Source organism: Halichondria panicea, chromosome 8 (genome assembly GCF_963675165.1).
Source record: "Halichondria panicea chromosome 8, odHalPani1.1, whole genome shotgun sequence".
Taxonomy (NCBI): domain Eukaryota; kingdom Metazoa; phylum Porifera; class Demospongiae; order Suberitida; family Halichondriidae; genus Halichondria; species Halichondria panicea.
This window is the reverse complement of record NC_087384.1, coordinates 4,719,201-4,733,212: the sequence shown is the minus strand read 5'-3', so window position 1 is coordinate 4,733,212 and position 14,012 is coordinate 4,719,201. Positions and strand designations below refer to the sequence as shown.

The 14,012-nt window shown below is 40.6% G+C and overlaps 1 protein-coding gene across 1 annotated transcript in view; it reads right to left on the bottom strand.

The window, feature by feature from the left end:
* The window catches only part of LOC135340118 (HEAT repeat-containing protein 6-like), a 36,389-nt gene that overhangs the window by 12,966 nt on the left and 9,411 nt on the right, over positions 1 to 14,012 (bottom strand). The window contains exons 8-9 of the mRNA XM_064536445.1: positions 7,589 to 7,818; positions 5,742 to 5,888 (exon numbers count right to left, since the gene is read on the bottom strand). Of these exons, the coding sequence (XP_064392515.1) occupies positions 5,742 to 5,888; positions 7,589 to 7,818 (377 nt within the window). The remainder of the gene's footprint in view (positions 1 to 5,741; positions 5,889 to 7,588; positions 7,819 to 14,012) is intronic.

Here is a 14,012-nt window from a genome sequence, read left to right as displayed (position 1 = left end):
ATATACACTCGGGATACTAAAGCAGTGCCTTGGGCTTCTAAATCCCATGCATGCATAGACACCTCCAAAACAGTGTATGTTAACTATTATATATATATAGTTATCGATAACCTTACATGCTTTAAATCAGCTCAGTTGGTGAAATAATTTAGAACATGCATGCAACACTAACAATGTGTGTGAACTAGCCACAATCATGCAGTTCACCCTATACAGACTATTACCTCATTCAGCATCCCTGCATGCATGGCGGCTTAGCTGCATGTTATTAACATGTATAGGTGTAAAGGATTACACTGTGACAGTACTGCATGCATCAGTAGGTTTTACATAGGATTGGCAGTGGGTTTGCCCGTGTTTAGCAATATTTCACTTATTTTGACTCATGTTCAAACTGTTCTATCTCTGCAGGGAAAGGCCACATCAAGAAACTGAATGGACAGATAGTTTATTTAGCCTTTTCTCTCTCATTATTTTCATAATCCATGAACGTTTTAAATGAACGATTTTAAAAATTGCACTATTTCGACGTTTCACCGCTCATTGTCTGACTGACTAAGTAAGTAAGTAAGTAAGTAAGTAAGTGAGTAAGTGAGTAAGTTTCTTGCCCAGCATTTACTCTAAGTACAGCCATCTCCAGGACATTCTGTACAGGGTTTCCAAACGACTACATGCAGTTGCTACTAGCAGTAACGGATTAGAGTTATGCTCTCGTCTGATTTCCACGCTTTTTGGTAGTTCCCCCGGCCAATCCTAGCAATTTTTCACATTTCAAATGTTTTTCTAGTCGGATGTGTATAGGGGACAGACAGGATGCATGCATGGGGATCCCGTCACAAGGTGCTGTGAATGTTTCAGGAGGCAACAGAAGGCCTGTAACATCTTCTAAGATCCTGTTATTTCTTCTTAGGTTTTGCTCACTTTAATACGACAACAAAGCTTTAATATCGAAATCTGAAACTACATGTAACTAGAGCACTAAAGTGCAAACCCTCGGCTGGTGACATGATAATAAAGAAACCAGAAGAGTGATAATGCAGTGCATGTAGCATGTATGACTAGCACAGCAACTCAAGAGCAATAAAACTAAACCAGACTTGGAGGCATGCTGAAACATTGAGTGGTACATGTCACATTAGACATGCACTGTGGACAGGGATGACAGCAAAGAAGCCTGGAGCTTAGACTTAAAGAGGTATGGCTCCTGCCAGGCTGGAGTATAGGATCCAGAGTCAGCCAACAACCAGTCACAATTTTAGCTTTCTACTATAATTATATTTGGTAAGGATCACTTCAGCTGCAACTACGTAATCAAGGCCACGAGTAGCTAGCTAGCTGCCAACGTGCAAGTTCAAGCTTCTTAGCTTTTGCTCGACAATGAAGCTTTAACATCAAAATCTGCCACTATTTAAATCAAGATATTGTTGTGTGAAGGCTATCTATGCTGTAAACGCAGCGCTGTCGCATCCAGGTGAGTAGATATACCTGTGACAAACAAACAAATAAACAAACTAGAGCACTAAAGTGCAAACCCTCGGCTGGTGACATGATTATAAAGAAACCAGAAATATAATGCAGTGCATATAGTGATGTTGTTATCACGTATGACTTGCACAGCAACTAAGGAACAAACCAGACTGGAGGCATGCTGAAACATTTGAGAACAGGTAGTGGTACTATATGCACTGTGGATTAGGATCACAGTAAAGAAGCCTGGAGTCTCAGAGAAGTATGGCTCCAGGTCCTAGATCCCAGAGCTAAAAGCAGGAGCTATAATTCAAGCTTTCTGCTTTAGTGACCCTGTTCCATTGTTCTTGGTACATTCAGCTTTCTACTTTATTGACCCTGTTCCATCGTTCTTGGTACAGGATCACTTCAGTTATAAGTAACGCATGTGCAAGTTCTGTTCAAGCTACATTTTGCTCGCTTTTATTAGACAACGAAGCTTTAACACCGAAAGCTGCCACTATCCAAAGTACTAACTTGTTGTGTGGAGGCTACTCATGCTGTAAACGCAGTGCTAGAACATCCAGGTAAGCAGACCTAGTCACAAGCTTGTTTAAGCTTCTTAGCTTTTTCTCGACAAAGAAGCTTTAACATCAAAATCTGCCACTACTTAAATCAAGATACTGTTGTGTGAAGGCTATCCATGCTGTAAACGCAGTGCTGTGGCATCCAGGTGAGTAGATATACCTGTGACAAACAAACAGACAAACAAACAAACAAACCAACAGACTACTATACCCGTGGCCGCCCACGCGCGCCTCGGGTAACAAACAAACAGACCAACATACTACTATACCCGTGGCTGCCCACGCGCGCCTCGGGTAACAAACAGACCAACATACTACTATACCCGTGGCCGCCCACGCGCGCCTCGGGTAATAACTTTTTATGTGGAGGCTATCCATGCTGTAAACACAGTGCTGTGGCATCCAGGTAAGTAGTCTCCCATACTGTAGAAACTGGATTATTAGCGCATGCGCTTTTGGGATCAATAGCAGAGCTCTATACGCTTATATTCGAGAATGCACCTATAATGCAGTCATTTCGAGCCCCACCCAGCAACAGGATGTCTCTGTGACGAGAGCTGACTCGCAAGCTGGCTAGAAAGTGAGCAAGCAAAGCAAGCAAGCAACACTAACTGGATGTATATCATTATTATTATGTTACAGTTCATTTTACAGTTCATTTACATCATTTAAATTCAAAACCATTCATATTGACCAGGAACTTGGAATAACAGGACCTCATCCATGTATCACATTCTCTCAGCATGCATGATCAGACAAGGTAATAGCATGCCCAGAGAGTCCTTCCAGGTGGATATCACCAGGGGCGTAGCTAGACATTTACTAAAGGGGTTTCTAAAGGAATAAGGCGGCGCAATAGTGCTGCAAAATTTTTTGAGACCACACCCATTTCCGGTGCCACGCCTCTTAATTATGCTGGTTACACCCCTTATGGCTGCATTTTTTGAAAAGTCGTAGCTTCAGTTCTCCTCGGCCTCATCTCCTAAACTTTATAGTTGTAAGTACAAATGTACTACCAGGATCAGTACCATTGGCATTGACAGTGACAGTGGGCATGAGCTCTGAGGTTGGTGGCTGAGAATCAGATTGTGGTGAGACTGCATATACATGCAGTCTGGAGTCTGAGCATGGAGTCTGAGCATGCAGTAGAGGAACTGGGCTGACAATCAGGTCTCTTATCTTGGATTGCAGAAGCTAAACTAGCATTAATAATAGGCATTGAAATAAATCCAGGCTAGATATCAATCCATACTCTTGCTAGTCTCCAGCCATTAGCAGTATACAGTAGACTCTTGCTATTCCGGCTCTCTGAAATGCGGCCACCTCGATATACCGGCCATTTGGTTTGGCACGGAATGCTAGCTATATGTTTTCTACACAAAACTCGACCTGAAGTACGGCCACTCGCTATTCCGTTCACCGGCCAGTGCTGGCTGTCCCAAATAACGTTTTCAATGTAATTTTATGTGTATTACGGCCGGATATGATGTTTTGGGTGTGGTTTAGTAAATAAAATTGGATTACACTTAAATAGAGAGCAGAATGATTCATTATCCTCGAGACAAGAACTGCAATCAGTGATTAGATTCGAGGTAAGGTCTTTTTTAAGCCGCGGCTAATTATCTGAAGTACGGCCACCTCGTTATTCCGGCCAAGCTGCATGGTCCCAAGGGTGGCCGGATTAACGAGAGTCTACTGTACACTGTAAAATACAGTCTGGAGTCTGACTCTGAGCAGTAGTAGAGGAACTGGGCTGATCTTGGTCTCTTATCTTGGATTGCAGAAGGTGACTAATAGGCACAATAAATACAGACTGGATATTAATCTACTCGTGGTCAATATTAACTTCAGCACATGATCAGCCCCACCCATTTTTCAGCAAGCAAGGGGGTTTCTGGGCAACTAGGAAACCATTAAGCTACGCCCCTGATCACCAGCTATATAGCTATATATGATATAGCTATTATGCACTATACAAGCTAACTACTAGCTCATAGACAAACAAAATTAGCTGAATCAATTCTAAAATTTCACTAACAACCTTCACATAATTGGAAAAGCGCTTTAATTCGAGTATAAAAAGCCTGCAAGTTGAGCATGCGCTTAAAATAAAGTTACGCTTATAGCGCTGTTTCTACGGTATCACATACAAACAGACATCAAGTATCACAAACAAATCAAAGTACTACTATACCCGTGGCCGCCCACGCGTGCCTCAGGTAATGAAAGCACCGCTGGTGCTGATGCCTCGGTGGGGGTGTCACAGCTACATAACATTAGTACAACCAGTAGGTTGTACATAGGATTGTAAAGCTACTAGCTATAGCTTTATACACACATTATATCATGATGAACATTTTTGCATAATTAATTTTGCTGCATGCAGACTGGGCGTGTTATAAATTGCTGAAAAAGATTTTGTCTCGAGAAAACACAACTTTCTTATTTTGAGCGAGTTACCCAGCAAAATAGCCTCGTTTATAGGGCGTAACGCGGATAGTTTTCGAGGTTTTACTGCAGTTCAATGTAAAATAATCACGTGAACTGCTTCCGTTACAAATCCCTCTTACTCTTCTATCTATGATGGCATCCAGGTGAGCAGACTCAGAATACAAACAAACCAATCGACTACATAACCTGCTGGCCGTGACCTGGCCTCAGGTTATTATGCCTCGAGGCGTAGCCGCACAAGGGATACGATAAAGCTGACTGTGTGTGTGTGTCTCTCTGTCTGTCTATGTGTGTGTGTATTCCAGCTATAACTGCTCAACGGTTGCAATGCGACGAAAACTAACAGCTTCTATAGGCTTCTAGCCACGTTCTCTTGAATTTTGATTCGTGGATTAGCAAACTAAAGCTTCTTTCTCTAGTTTGACTCACATTGAAGGCTGTTGCAGTCTCTTTAGAATCTTTCATAGCATCATCTGTTCGCACAAACTTTCTATTCAACACATGAGTTAGCCTTGCACTAAAGCGCTAGCTTTTTGTTAGCTACAAGAGTCAGAAAAGATCTGTTAAAAACAGCTAGCTATAGTAGCCATTGTGATCTCTTTGGACACATCCTTTAATTATTCCTGTGGATGCAATGCGCATGCGGGCTCATCCCCACATGTTAGAGAATCCAGTGTGGCAGTTACTGTACTTCTTTTTCTTGAGGTTCTGGTATACAGGTAAGCCACAAAACAAATGATACAATATAGACTAGATAACAATAGATTCATGTACACAAGTCTGGTAACAATAGCTACATGTACACAAGTCTTTTCTTCTCAGTATTAGAAACACACTTTTTGCTTGTTTATATACTTAGTCTATACTGTCTGTGCTTAAATTATCTGTGCCTTTGACAAAGGTTTGCTCCCACTGTTTGGCTACAGGCCATTTAAATAACATGCAGTTGCTTCAGTATTGTTGATTTAATTCTGTGATTGAATTGTACTATATATCTCACAGACTATACTGACTATATGCCTTTGACAAAGTTTTGCTCCCACTGTTTGGCTACAGGCAATTTAAGACGATCAGTATACACTATTAACTGTGGACACCCCTTTCTTGTGAAACAATCAAAGCACATTGCAAATTATTTACCTCTTCTATAACACTTTAATACTTTTGAGCGAAAGCAAAAACATGGCGAGAGGCATTGGCAAGCGCACGCTTGCAACACTCGTTTAATACGTATTCAAATTAATCATCACAACTTACTTTGTGTTTGCAGTAGTATGAGACAGAATTCCAAGATCCAGGGGGAGCCCCCTTCATTAGTGATCCAATTAATGACCTCAGGCAGAGGAGGGCTGATGGAAACCACGGCACCGGCACACGTCAAACAAGCAACTTGGACATTGGTATCTGGAGGGTTAGAGGGCAAGAGAAATGTTAGTACAAACAACTATAGCAGTAATAATAATTATTAGCTCATTTCGAGCAATAATAACTATTATTATCATCATTTGCAAAATGCATCCTCTTCCAGTTGGTAGAGTATATCAGTGACACAAGGTGTCATGGGGCAAGCGGACTAGTGACTCTGAGACCATAGCTGAGACTGAGCTGCATAGCCGGCAGGCTATAATGACGTTAAGAAATTAATGCAGAAGTAGTTTTTCAAAGTTATTTGTCTTCTTTGTTAATGTTTATTGTGACAAGCAAGGTTTATTATCACACGTTTTTACTGCAGGTGTGCCTGTGGCCTCAAGAGTCTGTGTCTTGTCTGAGCTTTAGTTACAAGGATAACAAGTATAATTACCACGTACTGTGAAAAATCCTTGGCAAGTACTGACCAAGGGCGTATGAAGAGAAGAGGGCATGCAACTCACAATGTATACTGTGTATGCGTCATATTATTGATGAGTCAGCAGGATATGCTATATTTAGCCAACCGCCCACTAGAGGAGGTTGGTCACGATTCACGTGAGCTTATGTTTTCTATGTAAAAACTCCAAACCTCTGAGCCAGCACTTTTTATCTACTTTCTTCCATTAGCTCTCTTGTATAACATTTCCTGTTAGTTTATGAGTCGTATAGTAGTTTAATACTATGACTGCTATACCTGCTACATCAAGACAGGAGTCAAAGAAACGAAGGAAGTGCAGTAACAACTTAAAGTTTGTGGTTTCTGGCTCGTTGCTTCTAGTACGACTATGCTACTCACTTTCTATAGTGTCATGGAGTATTGTTAGCATCATTTACTATACTAAGTATAGAGAGCTACAGTCATTTGCAGTATGTTAGCTTAGCTAGCTTAGCTAGAATAGCTACTTTCTCTGTAAGTTTCCGTATATTTTCATCGTGCACGCACAAAAACAGTGCACGTGCAATGCATTCTTTACTATTTTTAGACATAAGCCCCCGCCCATTTATAATACGATAGATTGTAGTTACATGCCCTCTTCTCTTCATACGCCCTTGCTCTGACCTATATATTAATGTTGTAAGGGTACATGCATGTGTGACCTCAGAAGTTTTCATCTGAGGTACTCTGGACCTGCCGTAGTGTCCGATCTCTGTGTTGTCCTGTTGAGCCAGCAGGTTATTATCACAAGACCATGCTGAACACAAGTATTTAGTGACCTATCCTTGATGAAAAATAGCAAGTAAGTTGCTGTGATCTCCTGCAGGCGCGCCTGTGTGATCAGAAGGTCTCCATCTGAGCTGCTCTAACAGCTTGCCAGTGGCCTGAAGAGTCTCTGTGTCTTGTCTGAGCTGAGTGTAGCTAGCTGTTGTGCCCATGCACAGTATTTCACGTAAAAGTTGGTAAAGGGTCGTGTTTATACAAAAACCGAATATCGTGTCGGTACATGACAGACACACAGACAGACAGACAGACAAAATCTCACTAGGTAAGAGACTCGCTTCGCTCGCCCCAATAATATACGTTGTGGTGAGATTACAAAAAATTATATTATGGAGTTGAATCATTGCCTGAATTGAGGTATTTCCACTCCAGTATAGTCAAGTTCAGTGCTCATAAATTGCACTCCCGACATGCCAGATATAGATCTACACATGTACGGACAAGTATAATTCACACGTCTCTATATTATACGCACCTCTGTGTGTAGAGTAACGTTCGATTGCCACTGTGACCCTCCTCACATAGCCATCAGACAGCTGATGATAGGGGCAGTTGGCCACCAACTGAGCCAATGTACGGACCACCTGTGTCAGTGTATTATGCTGACTCTCTGTTGCCATGGCAAGGAGGAGGCTGCGATGAAGCTCCTGCACTATGTTGCCCAGGGTAACTGAGTATGGGGTGAATGCTTGAGACGGTCGTGGTCTGTGTGTGTGATGTGGGGTGGGATAGGTAATGGGTATAAAAGAAAAGCTTTAAGTGGGTAAATTATAGGTGCCTCATAATTATGGTAAAATAAACACTTTCATGCACTGTATACACACGGTGTGAGGCTATATACATAATGTAGGCTGTACACTATAGGATACCAGTGCTTCCCCCCACAGCAGTAGAATACACAGTAAGAACAGGGGGGCCCACCCTGTTCTACTAGCTAATTGAATTTGGGAGTACCGTATATATGTAAGTCTTTATGTACATGTTGATTAGCTAATTGAATTTGGGGGAAATCCTGAGACAACAGTACGTACATCTATTGTGCCACTGCATAATTATGTGAGAACATTGAGAATTGAGAAACTATGTGGCAAATAATGGCAAGAAAGATTAGCTCCCCTCCTCCCCCCGGCCTTATTCCAGCCACCCTGTTTGAGCTTTAAACGGACTCCGGTATACTTATATGATCATAATTGTATTTGTTTTCAGTAAAGTTTCAATTTCAGTTTGTCAGACTAAACTATATAACTATCTGTATAATAGGCGTATGATAGTACATGCAATAACTCTGTTAGGTTTCAATATGACTCAGTGTTTGTGTTTCATACACAATCACAGTTTTGTCTGCCACTTTTAGTGTTTGCTTCAGCAGTGGCAGGTTGAAGACACCAAATAGATAATATTATCTTTTTGTTAGCTAGTGTTTAGTTTGAAGATGACGACACTTGGAATACTTGTGATAGTACTACAGGTAGTTTTAGTGTCAAGTCAAGAATGCCCAACATGGTTTATACGCCAAGCAAACAAGTGTGAGTGTGGACAACAGATCAATACTATATTGCAGTGCTCGAATGTGACAAACAAGACAGAAATATTAGAGAGTTTCTGCTTAACCTACAACAATGATACAGAGCATTTTGGAGCCTGCCCATACAACACAAATAATCGACTATCACAACTCATGGATGTACCCTCTGATGTATCAAAGCTAGATGAGGAAATGTGTGGTCCTCTCAATCGCACAGGGCTACTCTGTAGTCACTGCCAACCAGGACTGGGACCGGCCGTCTTCTCGTACTACAAAGAGTGTAAGGAATGCATGCTACAGCCTTTAGGATGGTTACTCTACTTCGTCAGGCTTACAGTACCATTGACTTTGATCTGTGTTATTGTTATTGTGTTCCAGATAAATATCGCCTCTCCAGTTCTGAATAGCTTTGTTTTTATGGCTCAGGTGCTAAACACAGCATTGTGTAGAAACGACCCATTTGCTATAAGCGGATATACACCTTCTTATTCCTTTTATAAATTTGTCGCTGATTTTATGGGGCTATTCAATTTGGACTTCTTCATGTTCCTAATTCCTTCGTTTTGTATCAGTGAGCACATGAGCACACTGACAGTAGTAGCAATGGAGTACCTAGCAGCTCTATATCCAATCCTTTTCACTTTGTTTGTGTACTTGTTCATTTCACTCCACGACAGAGGATGCAAGATAATTGTAATTTGCTGGAGGCCATTTCACAAGTGCTTAGCAAGGTTTCGAAGACGCTGGGAACTAAAAGCTCCTGTAGTGAATGCATTTGCAACTTTGTTTTTACTATCCTACAGCAGGTTTTGCTCGATTTCTTTAAACCTCTTGAAGCCAATACCTTTATATGACAAATACGGAAATGTAACATACACTCTCTTCTTCGCAGCTGATTTCAAAATGAACACATATATTCCACTCGCTATACTCTCATCAATCCTCACTGTTACCATGGTACTCCTACCAGCAGTGTTTCTGCTATTCTACCAGAATCGTTTCTTTCAGAGGTGTCTCTTTTCCTGCAAAATCAAATGTGTTCTAATTCACGAGCTAGCAAACATCACACAGGGCTATTTTAAGAATGGCACAACACCTGGCACTAGGGACTGTCGATGGTTTGCTGGAGTATACCTACTGCTGAGAATAATATTCATAGCCTCTAGTGCACAGACGTACCACATTATTGTGTACCAAATGATCTTAATTATTACACCTGCTATCATCCTTGGCTTACGACCATATAAGAAAGACCGTTACAACTATTTCGATGCTTTTCTTTTAATAGTATTGGCGATAGGGACATCTTGGTACACTTATCGCGAAGCATACAAGAGTACTGGATGGCTTTTTGTGGTGATTATTGCTACAGGAATACTAATGCTATACATCGTATTGTTCATTTCGTGGATGATATCTGCCTTCACAAGCTGGTGTGGTTTTAGCTGCTGCTGTCAAAGACGAGTTACACACCAGACAGGACTGTCTACAGATAACGAAGCCCTTCCACATCGTATCAGTGACCCAAGCGAATACGCACCGTTGTTACCACCAACCACTTGATTACATTTTCAGCTGTTAGCAGAATATACGTAGCACATGTAGAACAATTACTATTACTGTACTTATGCTTACTGTAATTATTACGACAAACACTCAGGGTTTGTTTTTAAACACAAAAATAACATACACTGCATGGAAATTTTACCTTACAACATTATATATGTGCAGTGTTGTATGCATGTAATTTCAGAATCTATACATAAGGGGATCGATGTACCTTTATTGTTGGTTTTCAATATTATTTTTTCAGCATTTGAAAACTGGTTTCAGTTTGTTATCCTTACAATTTAGAACGATAGACAATGCATTGTGTTTGCACTACAGGTATAGTTCTAGTGTCTAGTTAAGTATATGCCTAACATGGTTTATACGCCAAACAAACATGTTTAAGTGTGGATAACAGATGAACACTTCAGTGCTCGAATGTGACAAATAAGATCAAAATATTAGATGGTTCCTGCTTAACTTACACAATGACACAGACCGTCTTGGACGCTGACATACAACACAAAAAGTTAACTATCAAAATTCATTGATCTACATGCAGACGAGGAGATGTGGTCCCCCTTATATCGCATAGGGCTGCTCTGTAATCACTGCCATGCAACCATGCAGAACTGGGACCGGCCGTCTCATACTACAATGAGTGAAAGGAGTGTAAGGAATGCATGCCACAGTCTTTAGGATGGCTATATTCTGGCTAACAGTACCATGTATTGAACTCCTCTGTGTGATTGTTATATTGTGTTCAGAATAAATAAATATTGCTCCTCCAATTTTGAATAGCTTTGTTTTGGTTACTCAAGTACTAAGTATTGTGTAGAAATGGCCCATTTGCTGTAAATTGTTCTTTTATAGATTTACCACTGATTTTGTGGGGCTATTAGTTAATTTTTTTTGTTCTTTCGTTCTGTATCAACAAGCACATGAGCACACATACAGTCTAACAATTATAAGTACCTATAGAAGCTCTATATCCAATCGCTTTCACTTTGGTTGTCTACTTGTTCATTTCACTCCACGACAGAGGATACAGGATAATTGTAAATTGCTGGAGGCCATTTCACAAGTGCTTAGCAAGGTTTCGGAGGCGTTGCATGGAAAACTAAAACGTTCTGTATAGTGAATGCGTTTGACTTTGTCTTTACATCTTACAGCCAGTTGTGTTCGATTTAAATTAGCCTGTTGAAGCCAATTTACTTTTATGACAAATACGGAAATGTAACATGCACTATAGCGCCGTCTTAGAAATATGACTCCTGGTATCTTCTGGGGCTAGGAGCAAAGAAGCAATTCTAGCTTTCTACTTTAGTGACCCTTTTCCATTGTTCCTGGTACAGGATCACTTCAGCTGTAAATACGTAGACATACCTCGAATAAAGGACGCCTGTAAGCTAGAGGCCAACGTGCAAGTTCAAGTTTCTTAGCTTTTGCTTGTTTTTATTCGACAACGAGGCTTTAACATAGAAAGCTGTCACTATTAAAAGTATTGTGTGAAGACTATCCATGCTGTAAACGAAGTGCTGTGGCATCCAGGTAAGAAGACTCACATAATTATTACAAACAGACAGACAAACAAACCAACGGACTACTATACCTGTGGCCACCCACGTGTGCCTCGGGGTAACAAATAAACAAACAAATCAACAGACTACTATACCCGCTGGCCACGGCACGGCCTCGGGTATAACAATAGCAAGCTAACAAACAGCTAGCGCTTTAGTGCAAAGCTAACTCATAAGTTAAATGTTTTTGCGAACAGATGATGCTATGAAAGATTCTGAAGAGACTGCAACAGCCTTCACTGTGAGTCAAACTAGCCATAACTCAGGAAAAAAGCTTTAGTTTGCTAATCCACGAATCAAGAGAACGTGGCTAGAAGCCTATAGTTTTCATTGCATTACAACTGTTAAGCATGCAGTTACAGCTGGAACAGACACACAAACAGACAGACACATGCATAAACAGACAGTCAGAGTCAGCTTTACCGTATCCCACATGCGGCTACGCCTCAAACGAATAATTTTATAAACTACTAAAACTCTGACAAGGGCTAGAACAGCTAACCCCTATCTCTGGCTAGCTCTACATGTATACACGTATACGCTCTGACAAAATGTCTGACTAACAAGTGCAGTAATCAGTCATGTTCACATAATGCCCGGATTTTGTCAGTTGTCCGACTGTAATTTCGAGCCCTGCACATACACACCAGAATGTGTACAGATAACGAAGCCCTTCTACATCGTATCAGTGACCCAAGCGAATACGCACCGATTAAAATTCCATGGAGTTGTTAGCAGCATTAGCACATGGATATATATATATATATATAGAGACTACTGTATAGCGGGTAATTTCGGGGGACAAAATATTCGTGGTTCAGCAATATTGAGACATTTTATGGGTAATATTTTTGTGGTTGGAGCTTGCACTGCAGGTAAAGGTAAGCAAGGTCGCTTCATTTGTGGGTAAAATATTCGTGGTCAGACCTTCAACCACGAAAACCACGAATATTTTACCCCACGAAAATTACCCTCTACCGTATAGCGGGTAAGTTTCATGGGGTAACAAATTCGTTCAACTCGAGAAACGATAGTTTTCGTGAGTAAAAATTTCGTTTAGTCTCGTGGCTGCACGGCATTCCTACGTTCAGATAAGCCACGCCTATGATAAAATTTCGTGGAGGTCAGCCTGCCCACGAAAATTACCCACTATACGGTATACGGTATAATAAGCTTACTATGTTTGATTATAAACACACTCGCAGGGTTTCTTAATATATCAACAACATGCATGCACTGCAGGAACATACATGTACAGTGCAACAACCAAAGAGAGTAGATTTTTTTTTTAATTTTTTTTTTCACATTTTGTGGCATATCTTCTGAAGTAAAAGTGATATGATCTATTTGAGTGCAGGTACTGAAAGTTCAATTATTGGCGCTTCCATTGGACCACCACCTGTTACATCACATGACATCATCACTATGAAATGGCTGTCTGAAGATGTGTACCTCCGAAAATATGTTAGGAATAGAAGTAGCTTATTTGTTTGAGTTAAGATCTGAAATTTATTGTGTATGTACCTGACTATATTGCTCATCTTTTGAGCTTCAACGGAAGTCTGGGCTGCTAGTAAGTTCTGAGAAATACTGAATTTTCTTGTTTTTTGGTGGCAAATATGTTAGGAATACAACTTTCGATTTTATGCTAGTTAAGGTCTGATTTTTGAGGAGCATGTACTACAATAGCATAGAATTCATCTGTACTAACTTACAGGAGCTAGACCAGTCTTATCTTTGCTAGAGCGGCCCTTCTTGTCAAAAATGGTGATTTTGCTCCGTTTTGCTACTTTTGCTGACGTATGCAATGATATTCATTGATTTGTGACATCACAAATCATCTTGTTGTTATTTGCTACATCCAAAGGTCATGTGATGTCTACCTGCAAATACACAGTTGGTGTTGGTCATTCTGTGTCACAGGGGCGTGGTAATTGAGCTTACTACGTAGCCAAATCGCCTCAAAAGTCATAAAAAGCACTGTTTTTGACAAGATGGGCAGCTCTAGCAAAGAAGAGGCTAGCCTAACTCCTGTAAGTTAGTACAGATGAAAAGTACACTATTGTAGTACATGCTGCTCAAAAATCAGACCTTAACTAATATAAAATCGAAAGTTGTATTCCTAACATATTTGCCACCAAAAAACAACAAAATGCAGTATTTCTCAGAACTTACTAGTAGCCCAGACTTCTGTTGAAGCTCAAAAGATGAGCAATATACTCAGATACATGCACAACAAATTTCAG